Consider the following 18,071-nt stretch of genomic DNA (forward strand, 5'->3'; position numbering starts at 1 on the left):
TAGCTCTTTGTTCCGTCTTTGTTTTGTATTGTATGACAGCCGACACAGACACGCCTGTCTATTGTACCATTAGCTACCAGTGTATAAATCTCCTATCCACACAGCGATGTCATTTCAATGCATTGTTTTGACTGTCTTGTTATAACTAGCTAGTAGAGACTTTGTCAGGATAGTCATGTGTAATTGCGGGCTATTTGGTTGTTAATCTAAGAACATCTGCGCTTTCAATGACAGACTGACCAGGTGAATCCAGGTGAAAGCTATAGGCTCTTATTGATGTCACTTGTTAAATCCACTTCAATCAGTGTATCAGTGGAGGAGACGGGTTAAATAATCATTTGTAAACCTTGAAACATGGATTGTGTATGTGTGCCCAGTGGTGGAAAAAGTACTACATTTTCATACTTGAGTAAAAGTAAAGATATCTTACTAGAAAATGACTCAAGTAAAAGTCATCCAGTAAAATATGACTTGAGTAAAATTATTTGGTTTTAAATATACTTAAGTATCAAAAGTAAATGTAATTGCTAAAATGTATAAACCATTTAAAAATCCTTATTATGCAAACCAGACAGCACAACTTTCTATTTGTTGTTGTTGTTGTTGATGGATAGCCAGGGGCACAGTCCAGCATGTGTCAGGGAAAATGTATGGAGTTAAAAGTACATTGTTTTCTTTAGGACTGTAGTAAAGTAAAAGTTGGCAAAAATATACATAAAGTACAGATACCCCCCAAAACTACTTAAATAAAAATACTTTACAGTACTACTTAAGTACTTTACACCACTGTGTGTGCCATTCAGAAGGTGAATGGGCAAGGCAAAATATTTAAGTGCCTTTGAACGGGGTATGGTAGTAGGTGCCAGGCGCACCAGTTTGTTTCAAGAACTGCAACTCTGCTGGGTTTTTCACTCAACAGTTTCCCGTGTGTATCAAGAATGGTCCACCACCCAAAGGACATCCAGCCAACTTGACCCAAGTGTGGGAAGCATTGGCGTCTACATGGGCCAGCATCCCCGTGGAACTCTTTTGATACCTTGTAGTCCGTGACCCAACAAATCAAGGCTGTTCTGAGGGCAAAAGTGATGCAGCTCTATATTAGGAAAGTGTTCCTTATGTTTGGTATACTCTGTGTATACCAGTAGATGCTCCTCAGAGAATGGGGAGGACAATCCTCCTCAGTGAATTTCATAAAATTGTAAAACATTTAATGTTATCCATTTTAGATCAAAATTCAATAAAGTTAGATAAAACACTCTAGGGTAGCACCGTGGTGTAGCCGGAGGACAGCTAGCTTCCATCCTCCTCTGGGTACATTTACTTCAATACAAAACCTAGGAGGCTCATGGTTCTCACCCCCTTCCATAGACTTACACAGTAATTAGGACAACTTCCAGAGGACGTCCTCCAACCTATTAGAGCTCTTGCAACATGAACTGATATGTTGTCCACCCAAAGGATCAGAAAATTAATCTAGTACTGAAAGAATAAGCTAGAAAGACAATAGTTGAACAGTTATGTACAAATTTAATTTCTTCCAAAAGGAAGTTTTACTTTATTAGCTAGCAAATGCAACTAGCTAGCTAGGGATGCTATGTTAGCTAGCTGGCTATGACTATCCAACACAACGCTGGAACTCTTCCAAGTCAAGGGCTTTTGGTTTTACTCATTTGTTGCCACTGGGGACTGCTGGTGTAAGTGCTAAACTGCTTACTGACTGTACGCTGTAATGTTACCGCATAATTGTAGCAGGTTTAGCTATGTTGACTATGACGTTACTTTAGCTAATATGGAGACAACGATGTAGGCTGTGTGTAGCGGTTATGATGTGGTTTGGCTTGGAAATATTTTTTTTCTCCTGGTCACATCCAGCTGATGTGTTGTGCTTTGAAGTCCACAAGTGAAGGGAAAAGGCTTCTTGGTTAATTGGGCTCTCGACGCACGGCTCTCGACCTTCGCCTTTCCCGAGTCCGTACGGGAGTTGCAGCGATGAGACAAGACCGTAACTACCAATTGGATACCATGAAATTGGGGAGAAAAAAAAAAGTTGTGTGTGATCAGGGTTGTATTCATTCCGGCGATTTTGTTGAAAATTTCAAGCACAGCTGTTAGCTAGCTAATCAATTTCAAAGGGGCATTGTTGGGAACTCGTGATTCGTTGCATGACTTGAGCCTCAACCCCTGTGACTAGACCCATCTTGGGTAACTAGAGCCCCCCCTACACACACATTCCCCTAGCCCCCCACCCTACTCCTCCCCCTTACCTTCTAGCTGCTGATAGTACTGTGTTTCCAACCATCCTGTCCTTTGTACACATGGACTTCAAACCATTGATCTCTTCTATGTAAATACAATGCACAGATCAATGACCTTAGCACCCTGTCCTTACCTACCTTCTCTCCCTCCCTCACTCCATCTCTTGACCCTGCATGACTACCATCTCCCTCGCTGCTCTCTCTCGCTCTTCCTGCTCTCTCTCGCTCTCTTCCTGCTCTCTCTCGCTCTCTTCCTCCCTTCCTGCTCTCTCTCTCTCTCTCTCTTCCTGCTCTCTCTCGCTCTCTTCCTCCCTTCCTGCTCTCTCTCTCTCTCTCTCTGCCCCTCTAGTTTGTCTCTCAGCGTCGTCCTGAGGACGTGAAGGAGGTGTTAGTATGGGGGAGGTACAGTGAACTGAAGAAGCTGTCTTACACACACAGAAACCTGTTCAGGAGACAGGAGGAGTTCCCTCCGTTCCCCCGCGCTCATCTCTTTGGTACGACCCTGTCACACGTCTCGCTCTCATTTGGTTTTCAAGTGGGGTCACATTGGCTGTTCTGAGGCTCTTTCTCTCAATTGAATTCAAAGGGCTTTACTGGCATGGGGAAACATGTTTACATTACAGCAAGTGAAATGGATAATAAACAAAAGTGAGAAACACAAAAGAACAACAAAAGATTCAGTAAACATTAACAGTAAACATGACAAAGATAGCTGATCATTTAACGCTTAAAATGTCTGTGTTTTAGTAATGTGCAAATAGTTGTACAAATAGTAGGGGAAGATAAATAAACAGATAAATATTGGTGGTATTTACAATGTTTTCTCAACGGGCCACCGATCTTGCTGCTGTGATAGCACACTGTGGTATTTCGCCTAACAGATATGGGAGTTTATCAATGTTTATGATTTGTTTTCGAATTCTTTGTGGATCTGTGTGATCTGAGGGAAATATGTGACTCTAATATGGTCATACATTTGGTAGGAGGTTAGGAAGTGCAGCTCAGTTTCCACCTCATTTTGTGGGCAGTGTGCACATAGCCTGTCTTCTCTTGAGAGCCAGGTCTGCCTACGGCGGCCTTTCTCAATAGCAAGGCTATGCTCACTGAGTCTGTACATAGTCAAAGCTTTCCTTCATTTTGGATCAGTCACAGTGGTCATGTATTCTGCCACTGTGTACTCTCTGTTTAGGACCAAATAGCATTCTAGTTTTTTGGGGTTGATTTTCAGTGTGTCAAATAATTATCTATTTGCTTTCTCCTAATTTGGTTGGGTCTAATTGTGTTGCTGTCCTGGGGCTCTGTGGGGTCTGTTTGTTTGTGCACTGAGCCCCAGGACCAGCTTGCTTAGGGGACTCTTCTCCAGGTTCATCTCTCTGTAGGTGAGGGCTTAGTGGTGGAAGGTTTGGGCATCGCTTCCTTTTAGGTGGTTGTAGAATTTAACGTCTCTTTTCTGGATGTTAATAACTAGTGTGTATTCTGCTCTACATACTTTATTTGCTGTTTTGCGTTGTACACAAAGTACTTTTTTTTTTCAGAATTCGACATGCGGAGTCTCGTTTTGGTGTTTGTCCCATTTTGTGAATTCTTGGTTGGACCTCAGAACCGTAAAGGGAAATGGGTTCTATAACCGATTCAAGTATTTCAAAAAATATATAGTGGTCCTGGCAACTGGACCTTTTTTGGGAAACCATTATTTTAGTCTTACTGAGATTTACTGTCAGGGCCCAGGTCTGTCAGGGCCCAGGTCTATCAGGGCCCAGGTCTGTCAGGGCCCAGGTCTGTCAGGGCCCAGGTCTGACAGGGCCCAGGTCTGACAGGGCTGTAGGCCCTCCTTGGTTGGGGACAGAAGCACCAGATCATCAGCAAACAGACATTGGACTTCAGATTCCAGTAGGGTGAGGCCGGGTGCTGCAGACTGTTCGAGTGCCCTCGCCAGTTTGTTGATATATATGTTGAAGAGGGTCGGGCTCAGGCTGCATCCCTGTCTCACCCCCCGGCCCTGTGGAAAGAAATTCGTTTTTTTGCCAATTTTAACCAATTGTGTACATGGATTTTATAATGTCGTATGTTTTTCCCCCAACGCCGCTTATCATCAATTTGTATAGCAGACCCTCATGCCAAATTGAGTTCAAAGCATTTTTAAAATCAACAAAGCATGAGAAGACTTTGCCTTTGTTTGTTTATCAAATGGGGTTTGCAGGGTGAATACGTGTTCTGTCGTACGGTAATTTTGGTAAAAAGATAATTTGACATTTGCTCAGGACATTGTTTTCACTGAGGGAAATGAACTAGTCTGTAGGAGTCTGCTGTTAATGATAATGCATTCACAGCCTCTCTCTCTCTCCCTTCTCTTCTTTCTCGCTCACAGGTTTGATGAAGGGGTGATTGAGGAGGAGTGCTACTGTTCACCACCAACATCCCTGCTCTCTACAACAGCCCTCAGCTAAAGGACTTCTTTAGGGTGAGAAACCCACACAAACACTCACACACAGAGACGCACAAAGCAGAGAAACACCAACAACATTTAAGCCCCGTTCTAAAGGGTTCTCTCTCTGTCTCTGTCTCTCTGTCTCTCTGTCTCTCTGTCTCTCTCTGTCTCTCTCTGTCTCTCTCTGTGTCTCTCTCTCTCTTTATGTCTGTCTCTCTCTCTATGTGTCTCCCTCTCTGTCTCTCTCTCTCTCTGTGTCTCTCTCTCTCTGTCTCTTTATGTCTGTCTCTCTGTCTCCTAGTGTGGAGAGGTGGTGAGACCACTGGAACCCTCCCTCCCCTCCCCCAGCGCAGAGGCTCAGACTGTGAACTAGTGGAGGAGGGGACTGTGGCTCCTATCCAACCCCAGGACCTGGGCCTCTCCCTGGGCACAGATCTAGGCGAGCCTGAGGTGGCGGCTGAGGCCTATAGTGAGATGGGTGGGAGTCCTACTCCGGTGGAAGAGACTGAGCTACCAGACGAGCTAGAAAACCGAGGTAGAGCGACACAACTGTTACTTCTACTTTGATATGTCTTGATATCAGAATGTAATGTCATGGTCTTTGAAAATGTGATTGGTGATGACTGCACAGCCATCGAGAGTCAGTGATCAGATGACTGATTCAGTGTCTGATCCGACAGGCAGTTCTCTCTGCTTCTTGGGATCCAAAATCAGCATCTCTGTCTTATCCAAGTTGCCATCGATTTCTTTATGTCCTATTTGATTCATTCTAATTGTTCTTGATTCTAAATGTTCCATGTTCTAATTGTTCTTGATTCTAAATGTTCCATGTGTAACGGATGTGAAATGGCTAGCTAGTTAGCGGGTACGCGCTACTAGCGTTTCAATCAGTTACGTCACTTGCTCTGAAACCTAGAAGTAGTGTTTCCCCTTGCTCTGCAAGGGCCGCGGCTTTTGTGGAGCGATGGGTAACGATGCTTCGTGGGTGTCAGTTGTTGATGTGTGCAGAAGGTCCCTGGTTCGCGCCCGTGTCGGGGCGAGGGGACGTACTAAAGTTATACTGTAACACATGTTCTAAATGTTCCATGTTCTAATTGTTCTTGATTCTAAATGTTCCATGTTCTAATTGTTCTTGATTCTAAATGTTCCATGTTCTAATTGTTCTTGATTCTAAATGTTCCATGTTCTAATTGTTCTTGATTCTAAATGTTCCATGTTTTTTCCCAAGTTCCCTCTCAGTTCCAGCCCTGCGTCCTGGGAACGGACCAATCACAGTCTCAGGGCCCCCCTACGGTGCCAGGGCTCTGGGCCATTTGTGACTCATACAAAGACATTGTCTGCTTAATTTATCTTCCTGAAGTCTTTTACAATGTTTTAATTTAATGTTAGTAATAATATGTACTGTAGAGTGGATCTGTACACTACACAAACATTTCGTTAATTGTTTTCTAAATAAATACGGTACAGTAGATGTTGTTGTCCCAGTGGGGTACTGTTGCTATAGCAATAGTATTGTGGTAGTTGTTATACTGTTGGGGGAGGAGTTTCTTTTCCATGACCATGTGACCTCACCAGGAAAAACTATTGGCCCTAATTAGAATTGTTATTTATCAGAGTAAATTCCATTTCAATTCAGGACGTTAACTGAAATTCTCATTTTTCTTCAATGTTTCTAAATGGAAAAACTATTGGAATTTCACATTTCAGTTCACTTCTCCAAATTGACTGAATTCAAATGGAATTCCCCCCCCCCCCAAGCCATTAAAAAAAAAATATATATTTTTTTTTTTTATCAATATATTTAGTATATTGGCTTTGTCTATAATACAGATGTAGTATGTGTGCAGTGACGTAGTAGCTCAACTCTACCAGCTGGTGTCGCCATTGAGCAGTTGTCTAATTAAAATCTGCATCATGAACCCAGCAGAGAGAAATGATAAAGACATCAACAATGACTGAAGGATTCCTGCTTAATAGACACCCAGAGAAGTAGTACTCTTAGATACCTAACCTTTTCTCTGGCCATGAGAGGGAGGGGAGGGGAGAGAGGGAGGGGAGGGGAGAGAGGGGAGGGAGGAGAGAGAGAGAGGAGGGGAGGGAGGAGAGAGAGGGAGAGCTGATTAAAGGATAAGAGAGGATGATCTCTTCATTGTCCGGGAAAACGGATTGGGGGGAAAAAATCCTGACCCACCCTTTTCTCTCTCTCGTTCTTTGTTTGTGCATTCTGGGGAGTCTGGAGAGAGAGAGAGAGAGGAGGGGAGGAGAGGAGAGGAGGGGAGGAGAGAGAGGGATGAGTGGAGAGGAGAACCTTGCACCTGTGAAAAGAGAGAGATGGAACAAAACAGGGAGGTGGAGAACAGCACAGCATGCTGAGTCAGCACTCATCTTTCTTTTTCTATTTATCCCTATTCTCTCCCTCCCTCTCTCTCCACTTCTCTCCCTCCCTCTCTCCATGTCTCTTCCTCTTTCTATCCCTCCATCCCCCTCTCTCCACTTCTCTCCCTCCCTCTCTCCATGTCTCTCCCTCTTTCTATCCCTCCATCCCCCTCTCTCCACTTCTTTCCCTCCCTCTCTCCATGTCTCTCCCTCTTTCTATCCCTCCATCCCCATCTCCTCTTTGTCTGTGACAATTACACCATCAAAACACTTCAGTCAGAGAGGGTGATTGGTGCCAGTGTTGTAGTGAGAGAGTGATATAGATAGTGTGTCTATTTCTGTGCTTGAGTGGGTCTACGTGTGTGTGTTTGGAGCGGGTCCATATGTTCTATATCGTACGGCAAGGTGCTTCACTCACTGTGAGAGTCTGCTCGTTCAGAGGGAGAGTCTGCTCGTTCAGAGGGAGAGTCTGCTCGTTCAGAGGGAGAGTCTGCTCGTTCAGAGGGAGAGTCTGCTCGTTCAGAGGGAGAGTCTGCTCGTTCAGAGGGTCCATAATATGTTCTATATACAGGTATTCCCAAACTGGGCGATGCCGTCGGGGATAAGCCAAATAAAAATGTGATTCACACATTTTTCAAACGGTCCATTTATATTTTCCGACGGGACTATACATTTGGGTGAGGTTTTTTCCTCGCCTGGGTCGCCTCGGTTCACTGCCAAAAATAAAATCAAACCATCTAGTGTTCAGTGAACTAACAACACAATGTCAAATACAAGTAGCCAAATAATAGTCAAATAATTAACATCCAATCACATTAACCGTTACTCTCTCGCGGGAATTCCACTAATGGTCCGTATGTAGCCGAACGTAGCTGCTGCTCGAAAATGTATTAATAGTTTATAAAAGTAAGGCCTGCGTCCACAGAGACACACATCAGCTCTACTGGTAGTACTGCTACTACCATCTCTACTGGTAGTACTGCTACTACCAGCTCTACTGGTAGTACTGCTACTACCAGCTCTACTGGTAGTACTGCTACTACCAGCTCTACTGGTAGTACTGCTACTACCAGCTCTACTGGTAGTACTGCTACTCCACCAGTACTACACCTGTCAACGACACAAGTTGTTCTGCTTCCACGAACACATCCAATGCTAACATCAGTCATTCTACATTTGTTGTTAGCCCAGCTAGCATGGACACTGACCGTTGTGAATCTGATGCAGCTGAAGAGTTACTGCCCCCCTTACCCGGGAAAGCACCGAACAACAGACAGGGACGTTGGACCGTCGAAGAGGTGCAAATATGATGAGAACTACATTGATTTGGGAGTAGTGCCTTTCCTCAGCCACAGTGTGTTAGATGTGCAAAGTACGATCTCACAACTCGATGAAACCTCTTGGCGCAGACATTTAGAAACAAAACATGACAATTTGAAAAATAAGCCACAGGAGTTTTTTGAGCGAGAACAAAGATGACTTTCGAGTAGTAAGACATGTATAAAAGCAACAGATACCATTAATAAGAAGGGGCTAGAGGGGTCTTATATGGTGAGCTACCGAGTGGCTAGGACAGACAAGCCTCATACTATTGTGGAGGACTGGCTAGGACAGGCAAGCCCCATACTATTGTGGAGGACTTAATTCTTCCTGCTGCCGTGGATATGGCTGGGACAATGCTGGGGGAAAAGGCCCCAAAAAATATACAGACAACATCTCCATCAAACCACACTGTTTCATGACGCATCAGTGACGTGGCAGGAGATGTTTTGAAACAATTACTGCTTCGCATACAAGCCAGTGAATTATATGCATTACAGCTGGATGAGTCAACAGACGTGGCGGGCCTGGCACAGCTCCTGGTATATGTCCATTACGTTTATGGGAGGGTCAATTAAGGAAGACATCCTCTTCTGCAAACCACTGGAAACCAGGACAACAGGAGAGGATATTTTTAAAGTACTGGACAGCTTTGTGACGTCAAATGGACTTTGGTGGTTAAGATGTGTTGGTATCTGTACTGATGACAGGGAGACATAGTGGAGTGGTAACGTGCGTGCAAGCAGTTGCTCTCGACGCCACTTGGGTCTCGACACCACTTGGGTACACTGCAGCATCCACTGAGAGGCTCTTGCTGCCAAAGGAATGCCTGACAGCTTGAAATATGCTTTGGACACTACGGTGAAAATGATTAAATTTGTTAAAGCAAGGCCCCTGAACTCTCGTGTATTTTCTGCATTATGCAATGATATGGGCAGCAACCATGTAACGATTTTACAACATACAGAAGTGCGCTGGTTATCAAGGGGCAAAGTATTGACATGTTTTTTAAAAAAATGAGACGAGCTTAAAGTTTTCTTTACTGACCATCATTTTCACTTGTCTGACTGCTTGCATGATGATGAGTTTCTCACACGACTGGCCTATCTGGGTGATGGTTTTTTTCTCACCTGAATGATCTGAATCTAGGATTACAGGGACTCTACAACTATATTCAATGTGCGGGACAAAATTGAGGCTATGATTAAGAAGTTGGAGCTCTTCTCTGTCTGCATTAACAAGGACAACACACAGATCTTTCCATCATTGTATGATTTTTTTTGTGTGAATTAACTCAAGCTTACGGACAATGTCAAATGTGATATAGTGAAGCACCTGAGTGAGTTGGGTGCAAAGTTACGCAGGTACTTTCCTGAAACGGATGACACAAACAACTGGATTCGTTATCCCTTTCATGCCCTGCCTCCAGTCCACTTACCGATATCTGAACAAGAGAGCCTCATCGAAATTGCAACAAGCGGTTCTGTGGAAATTGAATTTAATCAGAAGCCACTGCCAGATTTCTGGATTGGGCTGCGCTCAGAGTTTCCTGCCTTGGCAAATCACGCTGTTAAGACACTGATGCCCTTTGCAACCACGTACCTATGTGAGAGTGGATTCTCGTCCCTCACTAGCATGAAAACTAAATACAGGCACAGACTGCTTGTGGGAAATGATTTAAGACTGAGACTCTCTCCAATACAACCCAACATTGCAGAGTTATGTGCATCATTTCAAGCAGACCCTTCTCATTAACCTGTGGTTTCGATGACTAAATAAGGTTTTATACGTAAGATGGATAAATAAAGAGCAAAATGATTGATTATTATTATATTATTATTTGTGCCCTGGTCCTATAAGAGCTCTTTGTCACTTCCCACGAGCCGGGTTGTGACAAACTCACACTCATTCGTATGTTTAATAAATGTATCGTATAGTGTGTGTGTGTGGCAGGCTTACAATGATGTCAAAAAAACAACATTTGAGAGTACGCTGACCCTGGTGCTTAGAGGGGGTACAGCTGGAGTGCACTGACCCTGGTGCTAGAGGGGGTACAGCTGGAGTGTGCTTACCCTGGTGCTAGAGGGGGTACAGCTGGAGTGCACTGACCCTGGTGCTAGAGTTGGAGTGAGCTGACCCTGGTGCTAGAGGGGGTACAGCTGGCGTGAGCTGACCCTGGTGCTAGAGGGGGTACAGCTGGAGTGTGCTTACCCTGGTGCTAGAGGGGGTACAGCTGGAGGTTGAATGTTTGAAGGGGTCCGGGACTATTAAAACGTTTGGGAACCACTGTTCCTTAGCGTATGGCAAGGTGCTTCACTCACTGTGAGAGCCTGCTCGGGTCAGAGGGAATCAATGTACTCGAGTAATGTGGCTTTACACACAGTGGTGAGGGTCCTCGGAGTGTGGTGTCAGGAAAATAACCTCACTCAAAGTCAACAAAACAAAGGAGATGATCGTGGACTAAAAGAAACAGCAGAGGGAGCACCCCCCTATCTACATTGACGGGACTGCAGTGGAGAAGGTGGAAAGTTTTAAGTTTGTCTGCGTACATACCACTGACAATCTGAAATGGTTCACCCACACAGACCGTGTGGTGTAGAAGGCGCAACAGCGCCACTTCAACCTCAGGAGGCTGAAGAAATTTGGCTTGTCACCAAAAACCCTCACAAACTTTTACAGATGCACAATTGAGAGCATCCTGTCGGGCTGCATCACCACCTGGTACGGCAACTGCACTGCCCACAACCGCAAGGCTCTCCAGAGGGCAGTGAGGTCTGCACAACGCATCACCGGGGGCAAACTACCTGCCCTCCAGGACACCTACACCACCTGATGTCACAGGAAGGCCAAAAAGATCATCAAGGACAACAACCACCTGAGCCACGGCCTGTTCACCCTGTTATCATCCAGAAGGCGAGGTCAGTACAGGTGCATCAAAGCGGGGACGAGAGACTGAAAAACAGCTTCTATCTCAAGGCCATCAGACTGTTAAACAGCCATCACTAACACAGAAGCTGCTGCCTACATACTGACTTTAAATCATTGGCCACTTTAATAAATTGAACACTAGTCACTTTAATAATGTTTACATATCTTGCATTACTCATCTCATATGTATATACTGTATTCTATTCTACTGTATCATAGTCTATGCTGCTCTGACATTGCTCGTCCATTTATTTATATATTCTTAATTCCATTCCTTTACTTAGATTTGTGTATTAGGTATTTGTCGTGAAATTGTTATTATAGAGATAACAAGATATTACTTGTTAGATATTACTGCATGGTCGGAACTAGAAGCACAAGCATTTCGCTACACTTGCATTAACATCTGCTAAACACTTGTATGTGACCAATAACATCTGCTAACCATGTGACCAATAACATCTGCTAACCATGTGTATGTAACCAATAACATCAGCTAACCATGTGTATGTGACCAATAACATCTGCTAACCATGTGTATGTGACCAATAACATCTGCTAACCATGTGTATGTGACCAATAACATCTGCTAACCATGTGTATGTGACCAATAACATCTGCTAACCATGTGTATGTGACCAATAACATCTGCTAACCATGTGTATGTGACCAATAACATCTGCTAACCATGTGTATGTGACCAATAACATCTGCTAACCATGTGACCAATAACATATGTTAACCATGTGTATGTGACCAATAACATCTGCTAACCACGTGTATGTGACCAATAACATCTGCTAACCACGTGTATGTGACCAATAACATCTGCTAACCGTGTGTATGTGACCAATAACATCTGCTAACCGTGTGTATGTGACCAATAACATCTGCCAACCGTGTGTATGTAACCAATAACATCTGGTAACCGTGTGTATGTGACCAATAACATCTGCTAACCGTGTGTATGTGACCAATAACATCTGCTAACCATGTGTATGTGACCAATAACATCTGCTAACCATGTGTATGTGACCAATAACATCTGCTAACCATGTGTATGTGACCAATAACATCTGCTAACCATGTGTATGTGACCAATAACATCTGCTAACCATGTGTATGTGACCAATAACATCTGCTAACCATGTGACCAATAACATCTGCTAACCATGTGTATGTGACCAATAACATCTGCTGACCATGTGTATGTAACCAATAACATCTGCTAACCATGTGTACGTGACCAATAACATCTGCTAACCATGTGTATGTGACCAATAACATCTGCTAACCATGTGTATGTGACCAATAACATCTGCTAACCATGTGTATGTGACCAATAACATCTGCTAACCATGTGTATGTGACCAATAACATCTGCTAACCATGTGTATGTAACCATTATCATCTGCTAACCATGTGTATGTGACCAATAACATCTGCTAACCATGTGTATGTAACCATTAACATCTGCTAACCATGTGTATGTGACCAATAACATCTGCTAACCATGTGTATGTGACCAATAACATCTGCTAACCATGTGACCAATAACATCTGCTAACCATGTGACCAATAACATCTGCTAACCATGTGTATTTGACCAATAACATCTGCTAACCATGTGTATGTGACCAATAACATCTGCTGACCATGTGTATGTAACCAATAACATCTGCTAACCATGTGTACGTGACCAATAACATCTGCTAACCATGTGTATGTGACCAATAACATCTGCTAACCATGTGTAAGTGACCAATAACATCTGCTAACCATGTGTATGTAACCAATAACATCTGCTAACCATGTGTATGTGACCAATAACATCTGCTAACCATGTGTATGTGACCAATAACATCTGCTAACCATGTGTATGTGACCAATAACATCTGCTAACCATGTGTATGTGACCAATAACATCTGCTAACCATGTGTATGTGACCAATAACATCTGCTAACCATGTGTATGTGACCAATAACATCTGCTAACCATGTGACCAATAACATATGTTAACCATGTGTATGTGACCAATAACATCTGCTAACCATGTGTATGTGACCAATAACATCTGCTGACCATGTGTATGTAACCAATAACATCTGCTAACCATGTGTACGTGACCAATAACATCTGCTAACCATGTGTATGTGACCAATAACATCTGCTAACCATGTGTATGTGACCAATAACATCTGCTAACCATGTGTATGTGACCAATAACATCTGCTAACCATGTGTATGTGACCAATAACATCTGCTAACCATGTGTATGTAACCATTAACATCTGCTAACCATGTGTATGTGAACAATAACATCTGCTAACCATGTGTATGTAACCATTAACATCTGCTAACCATGTGTATGTGACCAATAACATCTGCTAACCATGTGTATGTGACCAATAACATCTGCTAACCATGTGTATGTGACCAATAACATCTGCTAACCATGTGACCAATAACATATGTTAACCATGTGTATGTGACCAATAACATCTGCTAACCATGTGTATGTGACCAATAACATCTGCTGACCATGTGTACGTGACCAATAACATCTGCTAACCATGTGTATGTGACCAATAACATCTGCTAACCATGTGTATGTGACCAATAACATCTGCTAACCATGTGTATGTGACCAATAACATCTGCTAACCATGTGTATGTGACCAATAACATCTGCTAACCATGTGTATGTGACCAATAACATCTGCTGACCATGTGTATGTAACCAATAACATCTGCTAACCATGTGTACGTGACCAATAACATCTGCTAACCATGTGTATGTGACCAATAACATCTGCTAACCATGTGTATGTGACCAATAACATCTGCTAACCATGTGTATGTGACCAATAACATCTGCTAACCATGTGTATGTGACCAATAACATCTGCTAACCATGTGTATGTGACCAATAACATCTGCTAACCATGTGTATGTGACCAATAACATCTGCTAACCATGTGACCAATAACATATGTTAACCATGTGTATGTGACCAATAACATCTGCTAACCATGTGTATGTAACCAATAACATCTGCTAACCATGTGTACGTGACCAATAACATCTGCTAACCATGTGTATGTGACCAATAACATCTGCTTACCATGTGTATGTGACCAATAACATCTGCTAACCATGTGTATGTGACCAATAACATCTGCTAACCATGTGTATGTGACCAATAACATCTGCTAACCATGTGTATGTAACCATTAACATCTGCTAACCATGTGTATGTGACCAATAACATCTGCTAACCATGTGTATGTAACCATTAACATCTGCTAACCATGTGTATGTGACCAATAACATCTGCTAACCATGTGTATGTGACCAATAACATCTGCTAACCATGTGTATGTGACCAATAACATCTGCTAACCATGTGACCAATAACATATGTTAACCATGTGTATGTGACCAATAACATCTGCTAACCATGTGTATGTGACCAATAACATCTGCTGACCATGTGTATGTAACCAATAACATCTGCTGACCATGTGTACGTGACCAATAACATCTGCTAACCATGTGTATGTGACCAATAACATCTGCTAACCATGTGTATGTGACCAATAACATCTGCTAACCATGTGTATGTGACCAATAACATCTGCTAACCATGTGTATGTAACCAATAACATCTGCTAACCATGTGTATGTGACCAATAACATCTGCTAACCATGTGTATGTGACCAATAACATCTGCTAACCATGTGTATGTGACCAATAACATCTGCTAACCATGTGTATGTGACCAATAACATCTGCTAACCATGTGTATGTGACCAATAACATCTGCTAACCATGTGTATGTGACCAATAACATCTGCTAACCATGTGTATGTGACCAATAACATCTGCTAACCATGTGTATGTAACCAATAACATCTGCTCAACATGTGTATGTGACCAATAACATCTGCTAACCATGTGACCAATAACATCTGCTAACCATGTGTATGTGACCAATAACATCTGCTAACCATGTGTATGTAACCATTAACATCTGCTAACCATGTGTATGTGACCAATAACATCTGCTAACCATGTGTATGTGACCAATAACATCTGCTAACCATGTGACCAATAACATATGTTAACCATGTGTATGTGACCAATAACATCTGCTAACCATGTGTATGTGACCAATAACATCTGCTGACCATGTGTATGTAACCAATAACATCTGCTGACCATGTGTACGTGACCAATAACATCTGCTAACCATGTGTATGTGACCAATAACATCTGCTAACCATGTGTATGTAACCAATAACATCTGCTGACCATGTGTACGTGACCAATAACATCTGCTAACCATGTGTATGTGACCAATAACATCTGCTAACCACGTGTAAGTGACCAATAACATCTGCTAACCATGTGTATGTAACCAATAACATCTGCTAACCATGTGTATGTGACCAATAACATCTGCTAACCATGTGTATGTGACCAATAACATCTGCTAACCATGTGTATGTGACCAATAACATCTGCTAACCATGTGTATGTGACCAATAACATCTGCCAACCGTGTGTATGTAACCAATAACATCTGCCAACCGTGTGTATGTAACCAATAACATCTGCTAACCGTGTGTATGTGACCAATAACATCTGCTAACCATGTGTATGTGACCAATAACATCTGCTAACCATGTGTATGTGACCAATAACATCTGCTAACCATGTGTATGTGACCAATAACATCTGCTAACCATGTGACCAATAACATCTGCTAACCATGTGTATGTGACCAATAACATATGCTGACCATGTGTATGTAACCAATAACATCTGCTAACCATGTGTACGTGACCAATAACATCTGCTAACCATGTGTATGTGACCAATAAAATCTGCTAACCATGTGTATGTGACCAATAACATCTGCTAACCATGTGTATGTGACCAATAACATCTGCTAACCATGTGTATGTGACCAATAACATCTGCTAACCATGTGTATGTAACCATTATCATCTGCTAACCATGTGTATGTGACCAATAACATCTGCTAACCATGTGTATGTAACCATTAACATCTGCTAACCATGTGTATGTGACCAATAACATCTGCTAACCATGTGTATGTGACCAATAACATCTGCTAACACTGTGACCAATAATTGCTAACCATGACAATAACATCTGCTAACCATGTGACCAATAACATCTGCTAACCATGTGTATGTGTCCAATAACATCTGATAACCATGTGTATGTGTCCAATAACATCTGCTAACCATGTGACCAATAACATCTGATTACCATGTGTATGTGTCCAATAACATATGCTAACCAGGTGTATGTGAACAAATAACATCTGATAACCATGTGTATGTAACCAATAACATTTGCTCAACATGTGTATGTGACCATAACATTGCTAACCATGTGTATGTGACCAATAAATCTTGCTAAACCATGTGTAAGTAACCCATTAACATCTGCTAACCATGTGTATGTGACCAATAACATCTGCTACACCATGTGTATGTGACCATAACATCTGCTAACCATTGTGTTTATGTGGACCAATAACATCTGCTAACCCTGTGTATGTGACCAATAACATCTGCTAACCATGTGTATGTGACCAATAACATCTGCTACCATGTGTACGTGACCAATAACATCTGCTAACCATGTGTATGTGTACCAATAACATCTGCTAACCATGTGTATGTGACCAATAACATCTGCTAACCATGTGTATGTGACCAATAACATACTGCTAACCATGTGTATGTGACACAATAACATCTGCTGACCATGTGTTATGTAACCACTAATCTGCTAAACATGTGTACGTGAAAATCTGCTAACCATGTGGTACGTGACCAAGAACCATCTGCTAACCATAGTGTATGTGACCAATGAACATCTGCTAACCATGTGTTATGGACCAATAACATACTGCTAACCATGTGTATGTACATTAACATCTGCCTAACCATGTGCTATGGTGAACAATAACATCTGCTAACCATGTGTATGGTAACCATAACATCTGCTAACCATGTGTATTGTGACCAATAACATCTGCTAACCATGTGTATGTGGACCAATAACATCTGCTAACCATGTGTATGTGACCAATAACATCTGCTAACCATGTGACCACTAACATATTACCATGTGTATGTAGACTCAATACACTGCTAACCTGTGATGTGACCAATAAACATCTGCTGAACCATGGTGTATGTTGACCAATACTATCTGCTGACCATGTGGTATGGACCAAGACATCTCTGCTAACCAGTGTAATGTGACACAATAACATCTGACTAACCAGGTGGTATGTGACCAATAACATCTGCTAACCATGTGTATGTGACCAATAACATCTGCTAACCATGTGTATGTGACCAATAACATCTGCTGACCATGTGTATGTAACCAATAACATCTGCTAACCATGTGTACGTGACCAATAACATCTGCTAACCATGTGTATGTGACCAATAACATCTGCTAACCATGTGTAAGTGACCAATAACATCTGCTAACCATGTGTATGTAACCAATAACATCTGCTAACCATGTGTATGTGACCAATAACATCTGCTAACCATGTGTATGTGACCAATAACATCTGCTAACCATGTGTATGTGACCAATAACATCTGCTAACCATGTGTATGTGACCAATAAAATCTGCTAACCATGTGTATGTGACTGTCAGGAGGGTTTGTTTAGAATGTCAGGACGGTTGTTTAGAATGTC

General features: G+C 42.3%; 2 protein-coding genes across 2 annotated transcripts in view; both read left to right on the forward strand.

Annotated features, from left to right (window-relative positions):
* Positions 1–354: 354 nt before the first annotated feature.
* snx15 (sorting nexin 15) lies at positions 355–6,154 on the forward strand. The gene is given in 6 exon segments (XM_038995713.1): positions 355–363; positions 2,605–2,759; positions 4,624–4,646; positions 4,649–4,798; positions 4,985–5,218; positions 5,912–6,154. Coding segments are annotated over 6 exon segments (726 nt in total). The 3' UTR covers positions 6,067–6,154.
* A 10,990-nt stretch (positions 6,155–17,144) lies between these two features.
* LOC120049448 (4F2 cell-surface antigen heavy chain-like) overlaps positions 17,145–18,071 on the forward strand; it is an 18,292-nt gene continuing 17,365 nt past the window's right edge. Inside the window, exon 1 of the mRNA XM_038995714.1 lies at positions 17,145–17,148. Coding sequence (XP_038851642.1) covers positions 17,145–17,148 — 4 coding nt within the window. The remainder of the gene's footprint in view (positions 17,149–18,071) is intronic.

This window comes from Salvelinus namaycush, chromosome 6 (genome assembly GCF_016432855.1).
Source record: "Salvelinus namaycush isolate Seneca chromosome 6, SaNama_1.0, whole genome shotgun sequence".
NCBI classification, from domain to species: Eukaryota; Metazoa; Chordata; class Actinopteri; order Salmoniformes; family Salmonidae; genus Salvelinus; species Salvelinus namaycush.